The following is a 23,167-nucleotide window of genomic DNA, read 5'->3' on the forward strand; positions in this document are numbered from 1 at the left end:
AAAGATAGATGTGAATTTAGATCCCTACCGAGCAGGCAAGAGACAACAGCTAGCAAGAAAAACACTCCCTAGTCTTGAGAGGAACTAGACACAAAGAACAATACAGCATATTGTAATGTTCAGTGTTGATTTGATAAATCTGTGTATCAAACAACACAGGCACAGTGAACAAAAAAAGGCTATTCTTTTTTTTTTTATAAAATGCATGAGTTGTGACATTTGCTTCCAGAGAAACGGGGTCTTTCAGACAAAAGTCCTTCATTAGCTGCGCAAGCAAAATGTTGCTTTCGCATGATTCATACCCTACAGCTACACAAGCACTTTGCTTGCACAGATGATGAAAGGCTTTTGTCCAAAATGCACTGTTTCTCTGGAAACACAATGTATAATACACCTTTTTTTTGCATCATCTACAATTATTACTAGACTTAACTTATGTTCTGGTGTGCTAATCGTAACACGCATAACAAAACTTGCTTTAATAATGTCTGATATCAGTGCTAAGAACGTCATATACATTATGACACATTATGTGGCTGTATTAAATTGAGAAGAGCTGCCACACTTTGTGAAAGGTTTATAGAAAAATACCAGAAGCGTCACTTGTATATAGGCTTAAGGGTAAAACAAAAAAGCAGACAGTTCGTAAACAGGTTTTTTCCTTCACTTCTAAGAGCACTGGGGTTTGTGGGATTAAACATACTGAGCTGTAAATGTGAAACAATGACAACCACATCCTTTTTCCACAACATTACATCAGTAACGTCCAAAAATGTGTGCTAGAAAAACCTATGAAATATTGTGCTGTATGAGAAATGTGGTATTTAGACCTAGCCTGCTGTTTAGTGCTGTAGTATATATGCATTACGTTCAGAGGGACCTTAAAGAAGGCACTGCATCGGTTTTACAATATCATGCTTCCTGCTTTCTGTACTGATTTCATTTAAAGTCGTAAATTGCAAAAGCACACATTTTTTTGGCCTGCATGGGAAATTAATCCGAAACTGATATTTTGATCATCTCTATAATGTCATGCAGGTTCAGGACATTGGTGTTGTGCTCTAATTTATTACCCTGGCCAAAAAATAAAACCACACCCTCTCAAGGGTACTACACTGTACCATTTCTTGTATTTTTTTTACCTGGAACGGTGTACACAATCATTTTAAATGTACGCAATATCGTGCATAAGTAATATATATATATATATATATATATATATATATATATATATATATATATATATATATATATATATATATTGCTAGAAAATATAGCAAAAGAACAGGACATGCTGACATGTCAGAGTTGATTTTGATGGAAATGACGAATGTTTTCAAACTTTTCCTTCATCAAAAAAACACCTTTTGCAGTAATTACAGCCTGGGCATTGTAGCTGTCAAGATAATCTGATGAGATTTCACCCCATGCTTCCTAAAGCATCTCCCACAACATGTGTGTGTGTGTGTATATATATATATATATATATATATGTGTGTGTGTATATTTTTGTATATATATATATATATAAAATTATATATACAGATCAGGCATAACATTATGACCACCTGCCTCATATTGTGTTGGTCCCCCTTTTGCACTGTATATTCTGATACCTTTCTATCAGACCCAGCATTAACTTCTTCAGTAATTTTAGCATCAGTAGCTTGTCTGTTGGATAGAACCACACGGGCCAGCCTTCACTCCCCACGTGCATCAGTGAGCTTTGGTCACCCATGACCCTGTCTCCAGTTCACCACTGTTTCTTCCTTGGACCACTTTTGATAGATACTGACCACTGCAGACCGGGAACACCCCACAAGAGCTGCAGTTTGGAGATGCTCTGATCCAGTGGTCTAGCCATCACAATTTGGCCCTTGTCAATCTCGCTCAAATCCTTATGCTTGTCCATTTTTCCTGCTTCTAACACATCAACTTTGAGGACAAAATGTTCACTTGCTGCCTAATATATCCCACCCACTAACAGGTGCCATGATGAGATCATCAGTCTTATTCACTTCACCTCTTACTGCTCATAATGTTATGCCTGATCAGTGTATATATGTTATAGATGCAAAAGATTTACCCTTGAAGCCACTACCCCAGTCTCAAAAGATGGTACAGTTTAGTATTCTTTGTTTCTGAGAGTGCATTCTCTTATGAGAGCATAACTTGTAGGAAAATGCTTCCTGCATGAAACTACAGGTATATTTCGACATTATTTATTCGTTATAGATTATAAGGATTATAAAATACAAAAAAAACATACAAAATAAAAATATTGCAACAAGATTGGTGAAGGAGCAAACGATTGTTTGCCAAAGTGAGGTGCGCATGCGCACAAACCTAGGTAGGACAATTTGTCACGGCAGAGCCAGATGACCGCTGAACAATAAAAACGAAAAAAAAAAACTACATATATCATTTTTCATCTCAACACGGGTCTGTAGGCAAAAAAAAGAAATAATAAAAAAAACAGTGGCTTTCGGAAATCTTTCCTGTGAGCTTATTGTGATCTGCAGGGGGTCAAATGACCAGGCTAAAAATATTGCTACCTGTAGAGACTGTAAACTGTCATCTGCTCTGCCTTCCGTCTGCGGTGTGCTGAATAATCTGAATTTAAGCCGTATGAATGAATTAAAAAGTTCCCCAAGTGCGCATCAAATAACATCTCGGTTCATTTTATTTATGTGTTTAACAATTTTACAAAATCGCCACATGCTCTGTGTGTAGGATTGACATACAGCCAAGACATCAATAAATTACATTAAAATTAAAATTTTCAAAAACGATCCGAAATCAATTAAGCGCTCAAAGTATCCGAATTATTTAAAAACCTATAAACCAATTGTATTTGTCTCACCTTTTGCAGGTGCATTCGGGATTTGTAATCCAAATAGTCTAAAATCAGCCGAGCATCTTTATTCACAACTCAAACTCCGCTCCTTTCCAGCGTTTACACTCTGCCCCGGGCGCGAGCCTAGCTGGCCCCGGTCACGTGACCTGGCTCTGAGCTGATTTTACATAACGTCCCAATTAACCGTCTCTTCCCTACACATGAACACTACATAGGGAGTCAGACAATGGCTTCGAAATTGAACGTGACGTTAAGCCTACAGTCACTCCAGCGGCTTCTGGAGATTATATCTAAGGCTGGGTAATCGTTCAACGGAATTGTAACACAAATATATTATATGTTATAATTGTTTACATAGATGAACATTACGTTTGAATATCTTTATTAATCTATGTTCATTTTAAAGTTGCTCAACTTTCATTGGCACGTGGAAACGCCGCAACCAATGATAGAAACGCAGGAAGTGCGATGCTTTTTACGACAGCGTGCATTGTTTTCTGGGTATTGTAGTCCAATTGACAACCTGTGTAGATCTATGTACACGGCGCAGCAGACCCATAAAAACTACAGCTTGCCGAGTTGCAGTTACACTGTGCCAAGTTGCATCAGATAATAAAGGTATAAAAGCCGGTTCAAGTGGAATGTTTTATGTTTGTGTTTCAGAGATTTCACGTTATATGGTCTTTCCTTTAGGCTGACAGCAGGAGAACAGACGAAAGGTCCAGATGAAGCTGTTTGTAAGTGAAGGCAGTCCGCAGTGTGTGAAAGTGTTAGCGGCGCTCGAGCACACCGGAGTGAAATGTGACGTGCAGCTGCTCAGCCATGAGGGTGAGAAAGTCTGTTAATGTTACTTTCTGTCAAATTCACTTCCAAAATGTTAAAACATTAGGTATTTTCTGTGAAAAAAAGGTTTGTTATCAGCCTCTTGAGTGAAGAATAATAGCTGCAGGACTTGCTATAGAAATCTGAAAGTATGAATGAGTGTGTGATCATTCTGACAGCTGATCTGTATTTAAATGAATTATCATCATTAAAAAAGTATTAAACATGCAAACCATCAATATACACGTGATTATATAATGGTTAAAGTCTGGTGATGAAGTTATTTGCCCTGCATTGTAGCAGCTGTGATGCAGAAACCCAAGAGAAGGGGAAGATGAGTTACACTCATCAAGCACTTTTAAGGAGCACTAAACATATATTGGGTTTGTTTTCAAAACAAATTTGCCTCAATTCTTCATAATATAGATTCCACTAGCAATTTGAGATTCTGGTTTTTGTTGACCTGACTGCATTGTACAGTTCCTGCATTTTCCAGATGATCTTTCATGCTGCAAATCTTCGGTCATACCTCAGTCCAAACGTGATCTATTTCGTTCAGATCTGATTACTGGGAAGTCCACTGAAACCATTTAGAGATGACTGTCATGTTGGACTATCATGATGTTCTGATCTGGCGTGGCTGTTGCAGCACGTCCACCTCAAGGTTCAACGGGATATGCGTTCTGAGATGCTTTTCTGCTCAACACAATTTCACAGAGTGCTTATCTGTGTTACTGTAGCCTTTCTGTAAGCTCAAACCAGTCTGGCCATTCTTTTTTTTCCGACTTGGTAAACAGAAAGAAAAATACTGCTTTTGGAGTGCAGTGGCATTCTGTGGCTATTGTAAAAGCAGAATAAGATAACATCGCAGCAGGGTGAAATCCAGTCAGCTGTTCATTGCTATGCACTTTCACTTTTAAAAATACACCATCACCAGCTCTAAACAAAAGCAGTAAACAATACCAAATCAGTTCCTCAGGTGTCTGACAATTCTAATATATTATCAGTATTATAATACATCAGCTGCTAGGCTGAGAAAGACTGATGTATGCTTTTCATTTCATTGATGTATGCTTTGCATTTCATTGTAATCACATTGAAAATGTGACCCTGTTTTTCGAGTGCAGTGGCATTCTGTGGCTATTGTAAAAGCAGAATAAGATAACATCACAGCAGGGTGAAATCCAGTCAGCTGTTCATTGCTATGCATGTTCACTTTTAAAAATACACCATCGCCAGCTCTTAGCAAAAGCAGTAAACAATACTAAATCAGTTCCTCAGGTGTCTGACAATTCTAATATATTATCAGTATTATAATACATTGTTATAATCCATCCCATTTGATACTTCTTAACCATAAGAGGAGTGCTTCACTGCCATAAATAGTAAGCTATAATAAGTTCATCCTATATCCAGCTGCTGGGGTGAGAAAGACTGATGTATGCTTTTCATTTCATTTGCTTGTGACACAGAAAAGGTTAAAGGACCTATTTTCTAGCTGAGGTATTTCTGTAAAAGAACAGACAAACCTGAATAATAGTCGCTAGAGTTTCTATAAAATTCTGAAAATAAATCCAGTATTTTAGTAAATATATTACTATTACTCATATGTTTTTCAAATGTTTTTTAATTTGTTGCTTGTTGTCATATTTCTGCATCTTTGCATGAAAAGACAACAATAATTTGAGCAGAATGTAATACAGCTGTAATAACACTGTTATGACAGAGACATAGCTTGGCTAGTCAGTGATAAGATGATAGCACAATATTCTCTTTGTGTTTTTTGTTTTAAGTTTTCTGTTAGAGTTAAGGGGTCGGATACAGATGGGTTTCGGTAATTGTACACCTACAAAATGGTGGTCTATTTGATAAAGACACAGCAATCAGGTTATGGTAGGTTATTAACATATATAAACAGTTTATGTTTACTTTCTATCTGAGTGTACGTGTGTGTTTTTCCAGAAAGCGTGGTGTCCTTTCTGAGTCGCCCAGTCCTCCCTGCTGTGCTGCTTCCCAGCGGCCAGCAACTTTTCAGTGCTAATGCCATCTGCCAGTGAGTATTCCCTACTAAAACTTTCATTTCTGCCCTGTTGATGTGGAAGCCTTACATGTTCATATCTCCACAGATATCTGTTCGAGGTTGGTGGAAAAGAGATCACTGATGCCAGCAGGCAGTTATTGGAATGGGAAGCAACAGAATTGCAGGTCAGGATCTGCTACCAAGGAGCAATGACCGTATTGACTGTTACCTTATTTTCAGTAACATGTGTGGATCTCATTTCAGGGCTTATATATATTACACTCCAAGCTTCTCAAAGTGTACATATTATTAGATGAGGTGGGCTAGTGTATAACAAAAAATTCATGCTTGAATATATTTTCCTAATAAATCATAACACTATTAAGCTTTTCCTGGGTTTGCATACATTTAATGAACGAAAAAGAAAACAATACACCAGCTAAACAGATGCAGTTTCACAGGAAACTCATTATTTTTGTAGGTACCACCGAACAATGGTATTATTAATACATTAAGCCCATGACTATTTCTAGTATAACCCTAGAAAAGACCAAAAATACAGACTTTGTGGAAATTTATGTGGAGTATTTGCTATGAAAATATTGTGCAAGAGTCCTTGCCTACTTTCTGACATTTATTGCAGCAAAGAAGTATATTTTAGAGATAATAAAAAGATACAATCTTATTTTTTTTATTTTTATTTTTTTAAGTTTATCAAAATAAAAGTAGATATTGAGTAAACAGAAATTAGAGTGTATTTTGTTTTCAGAAAATGAGTAAGCTGGAGCACTTTTTGTGTTTTTCTAGAATTTAAACCTCACTGATCTAATCAGTCCTAGATAGTATTCTATTAATAGTATTAAATATTAAATACACTGATCAGGCATAACATTATGATCACCTGCTTAATATTGTGTTGGTCCCCCCTTTTGCTGCCAAAACGGCCCTGACCCGTCATGCACAGTGTATTCTGACACCTTTCTATCAGAACCAGCATTAACTTCTTCAGCGGTTTGAGCAACAGTAGCACGGCTGTTGGATCTGATCACCCTGTCTCTGGTTCACCACTGTTTCTTCCTTGGACCACTTTTGATAGATACTGACCACTGCAGACCAGGAACCCCGTACAAGAGCTGCAGTTTTGGAGATGCTCTGATCCAGTCGTCTAGCCATCACAATTTGGACCTTGTCAAACTCACTCAAATCCTTATGCTTGCCCATTTTTTCTGCTTCTAACACATCAACTTTGAGGACAAAATGTTCACTTGCTGCCAAATATATCCCACCAACTAACAGGTGCCATGATGAGGAGATAATCAGTGTTGTTCACTTCACCTCTCAGTGGTCATAATGTTATGGCTGATCGGTGTAATGATAGGTTTAACTAGTGATGGAGAAGTTATTTACCTTTACAAGCATTGGAGGAAGAAAATCAATAAGGAGCTGTGTATGTAAGCCTTGTTTGTATCCCGTCCCTTATATTCCCTCACTAGCAGTAACTGACAGTCTGTCAGTCCTGTTTATTTTATTTACTTGCAACTCAATATGTGAACTGATTGCAAGGTTAAAGTAGTTTTTTCATCTGTTTTTTTTTTTTTAAATCAGTAAGCGGTCTAGTCTGCTATGACTAAAAACAGTGCTTTTTGATGACTGAAGCATTCCTGTGCGCACAATTCCCATAGGATTTCATACAACACATGAGCTGTGGTTTAAGAAGAAAAATGCCTAGTGTGAAAGCAGACCAAGATAACACAACAACAGGCTGAAATCCAGTCAGCTGCTTGTTGCTATGCAGTTTTTCTTTTCTAATGTGACCCCACCTACCAGGCACTGAATCTTTTTTTTTTTTTTCTGAATCAAAACGTGGTCAGTGTTTTTGAGATTCTGACAATTTGCACAAAAATGTAGACTGTGATATACGTTGCAATAGAAGTAACATGATTCACACTCTATCTGTTATACAAATCAAGGATACTTGCTAGGATGCTTTGACTGAAATTGAAACTGATTTGTCAAAACAACTTTTGACAGCCTAAAATATCTTATATATAAACATCTTGTATCAATATTTTATATATATATATATATATATATATATATATATATATATATATATATATATATATATATATATATATATATATATAATATGTATATATATATAATATGTATATATATATTATTATAACATTATATTGAAGTTTGTTGACTGATGGTCAATTGTGTGTTTGTGTAGCCTGTGCTGCTTCAGGCCCTCCATGTGGCCGTGCTTCAGGGGAAGAGGAGCGAGGCCGGCACGCTGCTGAAAAACCCTCTGAGCTGGCTGGAGCAATGTCTGAGTGGGAAACCCAGACAGTTCCTAACTGCAGTAAGTATTTAAACCTTGACTTAGCAGAGCTGACTGCATCGTGGATCTTGTAGACTAGGTTTGGATTAAGCTCTGATCTTGTTGTCTGCATAACATTCTATTGTGTAAGCACACGTACATCTATGCAAATTTCTGCGCTTCAGTTACTACTGGTACACACACACTGCTTCTCCTTCATCTTGTATGAAATGATACACTAGTACATTTTAGACATAATCGCAAATCTCCCTCCAGAATGTTTCATTCTAGTTGCACGAAAACTGATTTGTAATGCTAGTTGCGCCACCCACTGATCAACAGTATTACTATGGCAACCAGTAGTGGGAATGTTTACTGGCGACTTCATAGTAAAGAGACTTGCATCGATAAAATCTTCCCTATTTTCTACACAATGCAAGCTGTTTCACCAGGCAGTCCTGTCTGTTTCAGGAGACAGTCGAAGTGGCAGACATCGTCTTGTGGGCAGCACTGTACCCCGTTCTGTCTGACTCAGCTTTGGAAGCTGGTGAGAGAAGCAGCTGTTATTTATTAATGTGTGCCTGCTTAAGTCAATGTGCTATACTACCAAAATAATGATCTCTTTCGGGGTGCATTTTTCTGTTTTCAGGTGAGCTGCATTCTGTTCGAGGCTGGTTTGAGCGTGTAAGTCAGCTGCCAGCATGCACTAAAGCAGTACAGAAGATTCTGCCAGGGAAGGAGCTTAATGGCCTGAAGAACTTCCTTCAAAAGCAACCAGTGCCACATGCACAGCGAAGGGAGAACCTGCCCAGTGAGGTACATAATCTTCTTTCATTTAGTACAGAAAAGAGGAAATGTAAGAAAATGTGACCCTGTTTTTCGAGTGCAGTGGCATTCTGTGGCTATTGTAAAAGCAGAATAAGATAACATCGCAGCAGGGTGAAATCCAGTCAGCTGTTCATTGCTATGCATGTTCACTTTTAAAAATACACCATCGCCAGCTCTTAACAAAAGCAGTAAACAATACTAAATCAGTTCCTCAGGTGTCTGACAATTCTAATATATTATCAGTATTATAATACATTGTTATAATCCGTCCCATTTGATACTTCTTAACCATAAGAGGAGTGCTTCACTGCCATAAATAGTAAGCTATAATAAGTTCATCCTATATCCAGCTGCTGGGGTGAGAAAGACTGATGTATGCTTTTCATTTCATTTGCTTGTGACACAGAAAAGGTTAAAGGACCTATTTTCTAGCTGAGGTATTCTGAAAATAAATCTAGTATTTTAGTAAATATATTATTATTACTGATATGTTTCACAAATGTTTTTTCATTTGTTGCTTGTTGTCATATTTCTGCATCTTTGCATGAGAAGACGACAATAATTTGAGCAGAATGTAATACAGCTGTAATAACACTGTTATGACAGACACAGCTTGGCTAGTCAGTGATAAGATGATAGCACAATATTCTCTTTGTGTTTTTTGTTTTTTAACTAATTAAAAAACGTGACCCTAATCGTTGTCTTTTAGACTGAAGACACTGAGCATGTGATGACCGAGGAAGAGATCGAGGTAGCTGCTCAGGCTTGGAGTAAAGGACTGCCAGAGTGTGACGAGACCATAAAAAGGCAACACCCTGTGTAAGATTATAATCTTCTCCAACGTAACACACACAGAGTGGAAGATTAAATTCTTGAGTAATGTAATAATGTGTAATAATGTGTAAGGAGTTCACAGCGTTGTAGGGGGAAAAAATATTTTCAGATCTCCCACTTTCTCAGCCCTAAACACACTTTTATCTTACAGCAGTGATCAGGGGGCTAGAATCACCTCATCACTTTACAAACAACAATGTTTACGGGGTTTGAACATGAGTTATATCTGGTGTTTTTAAAACCGAATGCAACATATCATATCTTGGCAGATTGAAGCCCTGCATTAAAGAATTGTACCTACATTCTGCTCCAGAAATACTGCCACCTTTTTTAATTAAAAGTTTACTTCTCATTTTAAGTGTGAGATTGAGCTAGATACGCAGAAAGATATGGTATCATTTTTACCCTGCTCTACCAAGGCTGTCAATATTTCTGTAGTTTACTGGAGCTGGCCAACTATATGATTAATTATTTTATAATAAATCTAACTTGACTATAGACAAATTGAGTAGTTTATCTGATTATTAGAAAGCAAATATGAGATTATTAAGAAGATGTAATTATCATTCTACTGACAGATCATTTTGCTTGATTTGTATGATTTTATTTCTAGGAAGAAGCATATATTAAGTATTATATAATAAATAAAAGAAGTAGTCTTGGAAAATTTTTGTTGTTTTTTTTTTTACACATTTTTACTTGGTCTACTGAATGGATGGCTTTTTTATAATGCCACGTAAACATTTGTCATAAATAAATGTAACCCACATTTTTAGATTGATGTCATAATATAAATCACATTCATGCAGAAATCATGTATTTTTGCTAATCTGTTTTTAATTGTAGTTGTACTGTGTAGCTGTGATGTTTATAATGTGATATTTGTGATTTACTCAGGTTACCTAAGGAAGGCAAGCGTAATGTGCTGGTCACCAGTGCACTGCCGTATGTAAACAACGTGCCTCACCTTGGCAACATCATCGGTTGCGTGCTCAGCGCTGATGTGTTCTCCAGGTAACATGACCCTCTGCTCTGCTTTTACTCATTTTGTTTGCCCTCATTATGAAGCACTAATGGGAAAACTACAGTAGGCGGACCTGTCTTTCCACCTGGTTGCCCTGCAGTTGAAATATTGTTTAATATTTTTATTATTTAAATATTTTGTTGTTATTTGCACTGAAAGTATCTATAGAAATCTTTTAAGCTAAATTGTGAACATGTAACAATAAAGCTTGCACACATGGTAAAATCCTGCTTTTTCAGTTGTGTTTAACCAAAATTTAATACTTCAATAAGGTATGTCTCACTATCTGTCTCTCGCTGCAGATATGGCCGTTTGCGTGGCTGGAACCTGCTGTATTTGTGCGGGACAGACGAGTATGGCACTGCAACAGAGAACAAGGCTCTTGAGGAGGGTCTAACACCCCAACAGATATGCGACAAGTACTTTGCAGTCCACAGTGCCATCTACAAGTGGTTCCAGATCGACTTTGATTACTTCGGCCGCACCACCACTCAACAACAGACAGAGTAAGATGATGAAATGCATGCGTGAGTTCGGAAGGGTTTCAGAAATGGATGATGTGCTGAATTAAGTGTGTTTAAGGGGGTTTCAGAGTGGCACAACACAGTTCTGTGATGTTACATAAGCAGAAGTTTAATGGAGTAAGTAACATGCTTGACTTGTTTCAGAGGCACATCATGTGACCTCTTGACACTAACAGATTAGTCATTATTTTCTAATATTGAAGATCTGACTGAAACTTTATTGACACAAAAAACTGTTCCAACAGTTCCAACAGCACCAAATCCCTATGACATAAAATTAATAAAATATTGAGCTCCTTTTTTTTTTGCTTATACATATTTTCTCTCTTTCTCTTTCATTCTTTCTCTCAGAATTTCACAGAACATATTCTTTCGTTTATATGAGCGAGGATTTCTGCAAGAGGACATAGTGGAGCAGCTGCGCTGTGAGAATTGCCAGCGCTTCCTAGCTGACCGCTTTGTGGAGGGTGTGTGTCCTAACTGCAAATATCCCGAAGCCAGAGGGGACCAGTGTGACAAGTGTGGCCGACTCATTAACGCCGTGGAGCTCAAGGTACAATTAAAAAACCCATTTCAGCAACACCTCTGCATGGTAACTAGAAATCTTACAGGTAGTCATCTTCAGTCTGATTCCATGAAATGGTATATTCCTGAATGTTAAGTTATTGCTGCCTTCCAGTTCACATGTAAACATAACTGACATACTTTCTATGAAGATGATACTGCGTGTCCTTATTCCAAAAGTGGATTATAACCTTAGAGATTCGGGGTCTTTTTTTTTTTTTTTTTTTTTTTTTGACCTTCCCATAGGATCCTCTGTGTAAGGTGTGTGGACAGACTCCTGTGATTCGCACATCTAAGCACTTGTTTCTCGACCTGCCCAAGGTAACAACTATGTATTTACTTATAAAATAATACATGTCCATGTATTTTTTACACTAACACTGAGTGTGTGCATTTATTAGCTGGAAGGAGACTTGGAGGCATGGCTGGAGAAGACTTTTAATACTGGTGACTGGACCGCTAATGCTAAGCAGATCACCCGCTCATGGATAAGAGATGGTCTGAAGCCACGCTGCATCACACGAGATCTGAAGTGGGGGACACCTGTACCACTCCCTGAATATAGTGAGAAGGTAAGACAAGTGCTCTAAATACAGTCACAAATGCTTGGACCTTATTTTGTGGACACCTGATTTACATGCTGATGTCCCTCTTTCATTAAAGGTGTTTTATGTCTGGTTTGATGCCCCCATCGGCTACCTCTCCATAACTGCCAACTACACCAGTGAATGGGAGAAATGGTGGAAGAACCCACAACAGGTGCCAGATCTCAACCCTTCAAACACGTTATCACCTACACCCCTATATAGTAGCTGAGCAACAAGCAAGAGGCACATTTTAACAAAATTAAATGTTTACAAAAGTAAATGTACATTTTATATCTGCACAAAACCTAAAGGAAGAAGAGTAAAATTTACACAAGGGTTGCAATGGGTCTTTCTTCGTGGTAGTGATGTGCAAAAGGACACAATGCCAAGACAGGTTTCCTGATATCTGTGCTGGTATTTTGCAAGGGTTTTTAAAAAAGGACTAGTTTTGCAATGAGAATATACAAGCTTGGAGATGATGAATGGTATGTGAAATAATTCGAGTGAGATTATGCTGCCTTTTGATCCTGTTTAATTTAAGAAGTAATACATGTATCACTTAATACAAGTTCACTCTCTGGGTGTATTGTGTATATGCCTGTGTGTGTAAAAATCTGTGGAAAACATAGTTCAGAAATTTTATAGTATAATGAGATCAGTTAAGATTAGCCTTGTTCAGGTTAATAAATGAATGCATCTACATATAAGCAGGGCAGTTTAGATAAAGAGATAAAGATAGAAGTATAATCTAATTAAGTAATTTTATGCCAATATTTAAAATATTCAAGTTCCTTATTTTTATTTTCAATTATAGTTATTGGAATAGCAAATAATTATTATATCTATATACCAAAAAAATAATTGTGTCTCTCTGACTTATCCTGCAGGTGGAGCTGTACAACTTCATGGCAAAAGACAACGTTCCATTCCACAGTGTGGTTTTCCCATGCTCTCTGCTCGGCGCACAGGACAACTACACGCTCGTCAACCATCTCATCGCTACAGGTGATGCACAACAACTCCCCTGAAAACTGTCCAGCTGATTTTGGTCATTCAACTAGATATAAGGTGCAGCTGGGTGTGTAATAATGCAATAAGCCATGAGAGCCTGTGCAGTACAGTGATTTATCATGAGTAAGTGTGTTCTTAGATACGACATGAAGAATCATTATCTAAATTATATTTGCAGTAAACATTTCTTCTGAAAAGCAATGTAGCCTAATAGCAGTAAGCTTTGCTAAGGAACATATTGGACAAAGATGAGGACAATAAATGGATTACTGTTGTTCAGAGAAATATTTTATTTGGAGCAATATTAATGAATTTGATTAATGTGCGTTTATAGTGCTTTCAAACAAAGCTCAGCCAATCAGATTTTAGATTTTAGAATGGTTTGTCTTATAACAAAAAATGTATTGTAATGATAAGATTTAAATCAGTGGCATGGTTTTATAAATACATTGTATTTGGTAAATCAAGTTGGACTAAGCTTGGATTGAGCTTTTTGAGTTACAAAATATTAGTTTGTTTAATTTGGGTTTTTTTTTATTCAAACTTAGAATACTTGAACTACGAGGATACAAAGTTCTCAAAGAGCCGTGGTGTGGGAGTGTTTGGAGACATGGCTAAAGACACCGGCATTCCATCCGATGTTTGGCGTTTCTACCTCACTTACGTGAGACCTGAGGGCCAGGATTCCTCTTTCTCTTGGGCTGACCTGGCTCTGAAGAACAACTCCGAACTGCTCAATAACCTGGGCAATTTTATCAACAGGTATATAGACCACAAACACTCCCACTTTGTTCCCTAATTGCCTGTTTCAATAAACAAACAGGTCACACACTCATCTACACAGATAAACAAGCTTATTGAAGACTGCATTACACGTTTACACTCTTCTGCACGGCTCAGTAAACGTACAGGATTTTTATTGACCAGATCTGTTTTCTTGTCTCTGCCTTTCTTTCTCTCTGTCTCTTAGGGCAGGCATGTTTGTGAGTAAGTTCTTTAATGGCTGTGTGCCGGAGATTGTACTGCAGGATGAAGACAAGCGTCTCATTGCTCAGGTGTCCTGGGAGCTTAAGCAGTACATCCAGTTGCTGGACAAAGTCAGGTCAGAAATGCCTTCAGTGTAAAAGTCTTTTAGTTTCTTTTGAACAGATCTCTCATGATTTGTTTCTGTAATTCATTTTAATTTACCTGCTTTTCATAATACCAGTTTTATACTTGTCTATAAAACAATGAAAGTAAAAAATGCATTCTTCTGGCTAAAAGCCACTATGACCTTTCTTATTTTTGCAGAACGCTGCAGAAACCAGTAACTATTTGAATACATTTAAAGAACGAGGCACAAATGATCTGCTCATTGCTGTCAAATGACCAATTGGACAAACCAAAACATCATCTATAATCAATTGGACAAACCAAAACATCATCTATAATCAATCACTTAATTTTTGTTGTTAAATCTTCATAAACATTGTAAAAGGAAGATACCCTAACTTTGTATTTAATGATGTATGTAAGCTTCATTTGATAACATCAGCTATTAATGAATATGTTTGAAAAGCAGCCTTAACAAATGTAATGTATGAGGATAAATTGTACACTTGGGTTCTACATCACAGCCAACATTCTGTTAGAAGATGTATTTTTAATTATGTGTTAGTTGCTCCTGACAACTGGGGAGAAATCCTTATGCAATGAACAGGATATAGTTTGTATGTACATTGGAGTAATATAGCAGTGGTCGTATAACATTTTAAAGACTTAATGATGTAATTGTGACTTAAATAATGGAATTAACTAAAGAAAATTTACATTTTTAACATTTATTTAGATTTACTAATTATATCTTATAATTTAGATGACAAAAATAATTTACAATTTACTATACTATTTACTTAGAAATGTTATTGCAATTATGCATTTAAAAATGTATTCATAATTAATTATTTACTGGTTCAGATATAATGCAGATGCAACATATACGGCTAGGTTTCAGTCATTTAGGTAATGTTTTATTCAGAAAAGCGCCACAGTATTTCTAATAGATTTGAGATAGAACGTTAACTACAAAAGATCAGAGATGAAAAATAAATCTTAAAACTTAACAAGTTACATATAATGTCATTGTGTGTATGTATGTATGTATGTATGTATATATATATATATATATATATATATATGTGTATGAATAAATGTATGTAATAAATGTATGTTTGGTGATTTTATTTTATTGTGGGGATTTCTTTTGCTCAGGATTCGTGATGCACTGAAGTGCATTCTCAACATCTCCCGTCATGGCAACCAGTATATTCAGAGCAATGAACCCTGGAAGAAGATCAAAGGAGGAGAAGAGGACAGGCAAGTAAATGTGAATAAGCATCAATGTGACTGTAGTCTCGGTCACTTAGTGAGTGAAAATGCATGGGTTCGATTCAAATACAATTAATACTCACCTTTTTAAATTAGAGGAAGTTTACAAATCATTTTCAACACCCTTTCCATTTAATACAGATACTCTTTCTACAATTTATTTTTTACAGCAGAGTTACTCCGAGGTCATAATATTTGTGTATGTTCTGTAGGAAACGCGCAGGCACAGTAACCGGCGTGTCGGTGAACGTGGCGTGTCTCCTGTCGGCAGTGTTGGAGCCGTATATGCCCACAGTCAGTCAGACCATCCGTGCCCAGCTGCAAGCTCCAGATAATTGTGCCAGTGCTATGCTGGGTGCTGAGGGATGTTTCCTCCGCAGCCTCCCGACCGGCCACCAAATCGGCACGGTAATTATTCTGTAATAAATGTTTAACTACAGCAGCTTTGATGTATCAAATTCAGTTAGTGATAAAATCTATATTTAATTTTGCAGTTGGAATTTTATTATTATTATTATTATTATTATTATTATTATTATTACATTTTAAAGCATTTTATTTTTCACCTATCAGGTCAAACCTTTGTTCCAGAAGCTGGAGACTGAGCAAATTGAGATACTGAGAAAGAAATTTGGAGGACAACAGGTTTGTAAATGCGTACCAAAGATTTGATTGAAAATCACAGACCAGCAAATCATTTCGATAAACGCCTTTTTCTTTTGAGGTCAGACATAATTAACAGTTTGGTTTGATGAAACGTGACACAGTGACCGGTTCATAAGTTGGATGAGGTGTCTGGATATTACATCATTCCAGAGTAAAATAACAAGCTCCAATCACACCTGTTGCAACATTTTTCGAAATGCAAGATGGGGGCGATATTTTAAGCGCCATTCAGGAATTGCTGCACCATCAAGAAAACATGATTACAATAAAAAAACGCAGAATATTTACATTTACTTATTCTCTGTGTTGTTTATAAATTCAGAGCTAGACCTCGAGCAGCCACATTCCAGTCAGAGCTAATGTAGTCTTTCTGTCCTGTCTTCCTTTTCTTACTGAAACCTTCTTTTCAGCCAGAGGAGGAGACCCCTACGGGAAAGGTAGATCTGAGGGAAACCGTTGCATGCTTTTGTGCACCTCCACTGATGCCTTAAGTATGAAATTGATCTAGCACCTCCAGATCAAAGCCCACTTCTGCCAAGCAGTGTGGTGTTTTAGTTTAGGGTTTTGGGGTTATTTTTTCAGTTCAGAATTGTTTGCCTGTGGGCATGCTGGAGCAAAAAGAAAGTTAATTGAAAAGATTTTTTTAACAAACTGCCATTTATTCAAAGTGGCCTTTTTCATAAGAATAAGAGGGTGGAATGATTACATCACGTTATATAGGAGACGAATGTCTGCATGTTTGTGGATTATTTTTTGTTAATTGATCAGATTTGTCCGAGTTTCCTTGCACTTGTGTAATTTGTTATCGTTAACTGATCATGAATTTCAGCCACAATTAATATTCAAGTATAATAACAGTTATTATTATTAAAGTATATTAAACACTTGCATGATTGTATAAAATACATCTACTCTGTGCATCATGAGCTAATGTAAAAATTATTGTTTTGGGGGATTAATTTTGCAGAATAAATATACAGTCACGCAGAGAGACCTGACTTCATTTAATTATCAGCATTTATTAACATCGCCGATTTATTTCGCGTGGATGCATTTTAACCCCGTCATTTTAATGCAAGTTTGATTACATTAGCTTTGCTTGTGGAGTGTTAACGGTAAAATCTGTGTTGTGTCAATGTCCAATGTGGTAACTAAGGTTAGTAATAGAACTTTCACATAATGCTGTTTTTGGCAAACGTTTTAAACTGTTTAAAAAAAAATTTTCAAACATGACATTTTCATACCTTAATAAAAGCATGGCTAATTTTTTTCTCGGCCAGGGTCCCAGTAACAAGACAAGCACAACAGGGACCAACCCTCCCAATGCCGCAGAACCTATTACCAGTGTAAGTCCAGCAGATAATAAGAAAGCCAGACAGCTGGCTGTTCCTGATCACTGTATTTTTCATGCTTTATTTTTTTTTAAACAATTCTATACAATGCAAGTACTTCACAAGTTATTGCATTAATAATATGTAGTGTATAAGTAATAACTGCATGGTTGGAAACGGTGCTCTTGAGTTTCTTGAAGTCTGTTATTTAGACTTGTTTAACAATCGTGGTATTATTAGTCGTAATACTATATTATTCGTTTATTATATTTCTTACAGTTTATATATGTTTGTTCCCCTCAGCAAGGAAAGAAGTGACGAAAAGAGGAGCAGAAGTGAAGGAGACCACCGTTTGGGTGTACCAGATGAAGGTACATAGTGCAGGGATTTTTTTTTTTTTTTAAGAATCATTGTGAATGAAAATATAACCAGAACCAACTTGCTGCCAAGGCCACCATGTTGAACATCAGAATAAACACTGTACAACAATAAAACTGCTAATGTAGTAAGGCAAGGTTTTGGCAGTAGAGCAATTATTTCATCATTCAGTAAAAAGGGTTGTAGAGCTGGTCTTTCTTTTCTTTTCTTTTTTGTTATGTGAAGAATATGCATTCATTACCTGATGATTTTTTTTTTAAATCATTCCTCTTCATATTCCTTGCAAATATCAAATCCACTGCTCATTAAAAACACATACTGTTCAAATAATTCTTTGTTCAAATTTTTATTAGTAAAAGGTATACAATACAGTAAAGACAAAAAAAAGAGATTCTATCACCTTTGACTATACAAATACAATATAGCATGCATATTTTACTTATTACACAATACTACAGTGTGAATAATGATATATATAATGAGTGATTAGATAGGAAGATACAATAGAAAAATAAGCATGGATCAGCTTGAACTGCATAATCTAAATGGCTAAATTACGAAAGTGATACATAATGACTACTAGACCCACCACATTTCCCCTACCCCTATCCATCCACGCTTAAAGGCCATGGCTTAAGCTGAGCTTCAGAAAAAAAAAAATTTTTTGCAGATGCAGTCTCTCTTTTAAAAACGAAAAAATAATATATATCAGTCCTGAGCTAATTCTACCATAACATTTGTTTAAGCCCTTTTGTCATGATAAGACAATATTGATCTACCTCTATAACTGGATTACAATGAAATGCACAGAGAATCCTTGCATAAAACCATTTTACATGTCTTGCAAATCTGTTTTAAGGGTAAACGGACAAATAATTGTTTTCATTTCTAAAGGTTGGTAAGAAGTATTTGCCAGTTACACCCACCCCGGGAGTCTGTTACCACGTCAAGATTTCTACATCCTATTTCTACAGTCTAGTACAAAAGCAACATGTGATGGATACTGCATTAGGAAAAATACAATACACCTACAGTCTGCTTCTTGTGTAGGAAACCGTGTATTAAATTAACAATAAGGTGCCTGATTACTGATGCTGAATCTTATAGTAATAACTCTAAACCTGGGGTCTTTCTAGTTCTATAGTTAAGTCAGACTTAATCACACTTTCTCTCGCTAGCCTTCATTCTTGGGGAAGACCCTTTAAAAAAATAAAATCACTCTCTTCCTTCCCCAGTTTCCACATGCCTTTTCCTCTCTTGTCTCCATATGTGCATTTCATGGTTACCATTTAATTCTTCTACCTGTTCCTTCTTTCTTTCCAACCTTTCTCTCTGTCTACCCCACTTCCTTCCCGTAACCCCTCACTTCCTGGTGTTGACGAGCCTCTCGATGAGCGCGCGGCGTGTCCTCTGAACCTCCTCGCCAAGTCGCTCAATCTCAGCTTTAAGCCTCTCGTTCTGGTCGGTCAGCTCCTGCACCTTCCTCTCATTCTCCTGTTCCCGCTCCTTTCTGCTCTTCTTCCCTGAGAAAGGTGAGGTAAGTGCACTCCCTTTCTTCCTCTTGCCCAGACGTGAAGAGGCAGGGGCTGGTGGAGGGGAGAGAGGAGGGGAGGAGGAAGGTGAGCAGTTGAGGGAAGGCGACAACGAGGATGAGGAGGATGAGGAGCAGGACGGGGACGAGTTTGGGACGGTGGGCAGCTCTTCCTCGCTAACTGATGGGGAGGCAGGCGGAGGGTTCGGGGGGTGGTGGTGGTGGTAGCCATTGGTGACCATAACTGCCCCCGTTTCCACCAGGCCAACTCCTCCTTCACTCAGCAGCTCGAAGAACTCAGGGGGCAGAAGGTCTCCTGCACCAGAGCTTGCCGTCTCTCGTGCACCACGCTGCTCCTCCTGTGCCGGTGGCTGGCTGAGGAGCAGCGGAGATGGTGAAGGCTCCTCCATCACACGCTGCACCCCCTCCCCCCACACCTGCCCCTCCGTCAGCCAGGTGAGTGAGCAGCTCTCCAAGACATCCAGGAACTCCGGCTCTTTCTGCATGTGGGAGATAAAGAAGAGACAAAGTGACTCAATAGCTAAATTAGCAGAGAATATTAATTAACAAATAAATAGGCTTCAATCACTTAAGAAAATCAATTTGTCAAAAACATCAAATGCCTTTACAGAGCATAGAAAGGAGGAGGAGGGAGGGCGTAACATTGGAGGTGCGAGAGACGGTACAAGAGACGGCAGCCGTTGCTTTCGGCGTGACTGACCTCGGCGCAGGGCGGGGGGCGTGTGTGCTTGGCCCCACCTGCATCGGATCCCAATATATCTTGCAAGTCTTCATACCACGCCTCCAACTCTGCACCACACAGCGGCGCCACGCCGGGGGGGTACATCCACTCCGCAGTCATCTCAACCAATCAGCTGCTACGCACAGACACGACGACTCAACACGCTCCTACACCCAGCACACCAGACCTGGCCCAGAAATTAATTAAGTGGGGTTTTTTTTTTTTTTTTTTTTTTTTTTTTTATGTCAAAAAAGTCTCAGACCTTATTCACCAAAAAAAGCACACACAGTACTGGGCAAGAAGTACTACAGTGAGTACAAAAAAAGTCTCAAAACTAAAGTGGCCAGATATTGACAAATGAAAATATTTAGTTGTCTAAGGACACTTAGTGGCCAGAAGGAGTTACTACTACAAAGATCACAAGTCCAACCAGACCATTCAACTTCAGAGCAGTGTAGACTACAGCGATCTGCATGCACATGCCAGACATTAAAAAGTAATCATTACTGTAATATTCTAAATCGAAGTAGCACGACAATACACCAACAAAAACATGCAGTAAAGAATAAAGCTGTATAGATCTATGGCAGATTAAACATGTCCAATACAAATGAAAACACAAGTAAATCAAAACGTGGGCTTTACCTTAAAAGCGTTTCTTCTTAATCAAGTGTGGTTGTGAGTTGTCGGCGATATTGTGTCCCAGTAATTCTGAAAAATAATCATTAAACAAGTTATTGTCGCGCACATTACTGTATACAAACACTGAAAGTATCAACCAAGATACTGATTATTAAACATGAATAACGAAAAACCAGCCTTCTTATCAATCTGAATAAATTAATCGCGCACAGAAATGTTTTTTTTTTAAATTACTTTTACAGATAAAACTTTTCAGGGCAAAATTTCTATATTTTTAAACAAACTGAAGTTATAAACAAGCAGGAGAGAAAAGGTGATGAGTCAAAGATGTAAAATATGCTGAAATTAAACGAAGGTGTTTTACTGAGTGATTAGCGGTAATGAGTGTTAATTCAGGTCACTGACTCTTTATGTAAACACTAGCGCTGCTGTGGTCACTGGCGCCCCCTGGTCCAGCCCGAGGTCAGGGACGATCATCAGGTCCGAAAGCTCACCGTCCTCACTGGTACTCAAGAGTTACTATACTAGACTCGGACACTTTTCGTAATGGATGCATTGTTTTGTTGTATTGTTTTTACCGTTTTTAACTTTTATTGCCAGATATCAAGTTCCTGTTATTATTATTTTTTCCCTCCCCAGCCTTTTTTTTTCCAGAAGAGCAGCGTTAAACCCCGTGCGTCCATCATATAACTATGGAGGCCTATTTATCCGTGAAGTTCAACTTTTAGTTGTTTTTTATCTTAAATCACGGGCGATATGACACACAGCCATCAGAAAAGCCCAAAGCCCTGCTCAAGTAGTTCCCACCATCTAATTTGGGTGTGATTGTTGAATTAAGAGTTACGATAACAAGCTTCTTAAATGGTCAATACTTAAAAAAAAAAAGAAAAAAAAGACGGCTAACTAAATGAGTGTTAGAGGTTGTAACTGGCACAATAACATTTATAAAGGTTATAATAATGACCCTGTTAAATAAACTGAAAGGCAGCCAGTTACGTCATGGAGTCAAAGTACAGGACGGAGAAACAAAAGAAAGACAACTCAGCGGTCACTGTATGAGCAGGACACATGACTTACGGAAGGAAATTAGATTATTAATAATAACAGTAAATAAACCCTAACTACATTAGAATAAAAGTGTTATAGTATTGATATAAGAAAGAAAAAGAAAAGATAACCCGAATATATCGTTCCGTTATAACGTTGTAATTTAATGTATAGTGTCTAAAAGTGAATTAAAAAATAAAAAAAGGATATAAAATTAAGAAATGATCAGATTTGGATCCGACAGTGACGTAGGCTAAATTCCCTAAAACTGAAAACAAACTTGCCCTTTAAACCAAACACGGGCAAGTTAGGGAATAAAACAAGAAAACGGAAAGAAAAAAAAAGTTTCCAAAATCCTTTGTCTGTTCAGTGAGAAATAAGAGATGGTTAATAGAAAGCCCCGACAAATAAGAAGTGAGAACAACTGCTGTCCAAAAACAGCTGCGGGATCGCTGCCAAAACACAGGAGCACTCCGCTCTTCTAAAGGGAAAAACTCAAGTTCGCACCGGGAGCGGCGGAGCCCCAAACTTACACCGACTCGGACCTGCTGGAAGGAAACAAGACACAAAACGGAAACTTACCCTTTTCCTTTTATTATGCCGTTTTCTCGACTGTCTTGGACTCGGGTTGTGTATATATTTTTGTTGAGATTGGTGATAGTTCATGTTAACCATTGTTCAGTTGAAGTCACCGAGTATGAATTTCGGAAACTCCCGGGGCTGTTTATATAGGAGGCTAAAGTGCAACCAAACTCCAGAGGAAGCGCTTCAGCTTCACCCTAACACACAGCGGTGGAGCTGAGCGCAGACTGTCGGGCAAACCACACAATCCTGGGCGAAGGATAAAACTCTTTTGCTTAGAGACATCTAATCAGAGCAGCTCTAGAGTGCAAAAGGCGGGACTAAGGCTCCATGCTAGTTGTCTCTCAGTGAGCGAGTTCGTGTGAACGGAAAGATGTGATGCAGTCATAAGGCAGCCAGGACGAATTTGGGGCGTAAGGGAGTCACATGAAAGGAATGATGCAATCGTTGGCAACCGGTTTCTAGTCGGAGATAAGACTAGCAG

At 37.8% G+C, this 23,167-nt stretch overlaps 3 protein-coding genes across 6 annotated transcripts in view; 1 reads left to right on the forward strand and 2 right to left on the reverse strand.

Annotated features, from left to right (window-relative positions):
* Nucleotides 1–2,985, reverse strand: part of arhgap9 (Rho GTPase activating protein 9) — a 40,140-nt gene extending 37,155 nt beyond the window's left edge. For both annotated transcript variants that reach the window (XM_058403860.1, XM_058403858.1), the window contains exon 1: nt 2,864–2,985. The gene's annotated coding sequence lies outside the window, so the exon portion shown is untranslated. The remainder of the gene's footprint in view (nt 1–2,863) is intronic.
* Nucleotides 2,986–3,324: 339 nt separating this feature from the next.
* Nucleotides 3,325–18,469, forward strand: mars1 (methionyl-tRNA synthetase 1). 3 transcript variants are annotated; one of them, XM_058403035.1, is made up of 23 exons: nt 3,325–3,475; nt 3,551–3,685; nt 5,642–5,732; nt 5,806–5,884; nt 7,936–8,067; nt 8,497–8,572; nt 8,675–8,841; nt 9,563–9,672; nt 10,585–10,701; nt 11,014–11,217; nt 11,587–11,788; nt 12,046–12,120; nt 12,201–12,371; nt 12,463–12,558; nt 13,274–13,391; nt 13,946–14,159; nt 14,368–14,499; nt 15,648–15,752; nt 15,977–16,172; nt 16,338–16,409; nt 16,841–16,867; nt 17,711–17,776; nt 18,065–18,469. In XM_058403035.1, the coding sequence occupies exons 2-23, from the start codon at nt 3,583–3,585 to the stop codon at nt 18,077–18,079; spliced, it is 2,568 nt and encodes an 855-aa protein (XP_058259018.1). In that variant the 5' UTR covers nt 3,325–3,475; nt 3,551–3,582; the 3' UTR covers nt 18,080–18,469. The 3 variants fall into 3 exon arrangements, with proteins under 3 accessions (XP_058259018.1, XP_058259017.1, XP_058259019.1); XM_058403034.1 differs by lacking the exon at nt 3,325–3,475 and having other exon boundaries at nt 3,482–3,685; XM_058403036.1 differs by lacking the exons at nt 3,325–3,475; nt 16,841–16,867 and having other exon boundaries at nt 3,482–3,685.
* On the reverse strand, nt 18,470–22,849 carry ddit3 (DNA-damage-inducible transcript 3). Its single transcript, XM_058403037.1, has 4 exons — nt 22,684–22,849; nt 21,058–21,123; nt 20,392–20,599; nt 18,470–20,170 (listed from the first exon to the last, which is right to left on the reverse strand). The coding sequence occupies exons 3-4, from the start codon at nt 20,530–20,532 to the stop codon at nt 19,502–19,504; spliced, it is 810 nt and encodes a 269-aa protein (XP_058259020.1). The 5' UTR covers nt 20,533–20,599; nt 21,058–21,123; nt 22,684–22,849; the 3' UTR covers nt 18,470–19,501.
* Nucleotides 22,850–23,167: the final 318 nt, after the last annotated feature.

The sequence above is a fragment of the Hemibagrus wyckioides genome, linkage group LG11 (assembly GCF_019097595.1).
Source record: "Hemibagrus wyckioides isolate EC202008001 linkage group LG11, SWU_Hwy_1.0, whole genome shotgun sequence".
NCBI classification, from domain to species: Eukaryota; Metazoa; Chordata; class Actinopteri; order Siluriformes; family Bagridae; genus Hemibagrus; species Hemibagrus wyckioides.

What these genes read in the sequence shown, in the direction of transcription:
- mars1 (XM_058403035.1), top strand. Translation starts at nt 3,583, where the DNA reads ATGAAGCTGTTTGTAAGTGAAGGCAGTCCGCAGTGTGTGAAAGTGTTA. An exon ending in GGGAGAACCTGCCCAGTGAG is followed by an intron (nt 8,842 to 9,562) that starts GTACATAATCTT and finishes GTTGTCTTTTAG; the next exon opens with ACTGAAGACACTGAGCATGT. An exon ending in CAACCATCTCATCGCTACAG is followed by an intron (nt 13,392 to 13,945) that starts GTGATGCACAAC and finishes ATTCAAACTTAG; the next exon opens with AATACTTGAACTACGAGGAT.
- ddit3 (XM_058403037.1), bottom strand. Translation starts at nt 20,532, where the DNA reads ATGACTGCGGAGTGGATGTACCCCCCCGGCGTGGCGCCGCTGTGTGGT. An exon ending in GCCCCCCGCCCTGCGCCGAG is followed by an intron (nt 20,171 to 20,391) that starts GTCAGTCACGCC and finishes TCCCACATGCAG; the next exon opens with AAAGAGCCGGAGTTCCTGGA.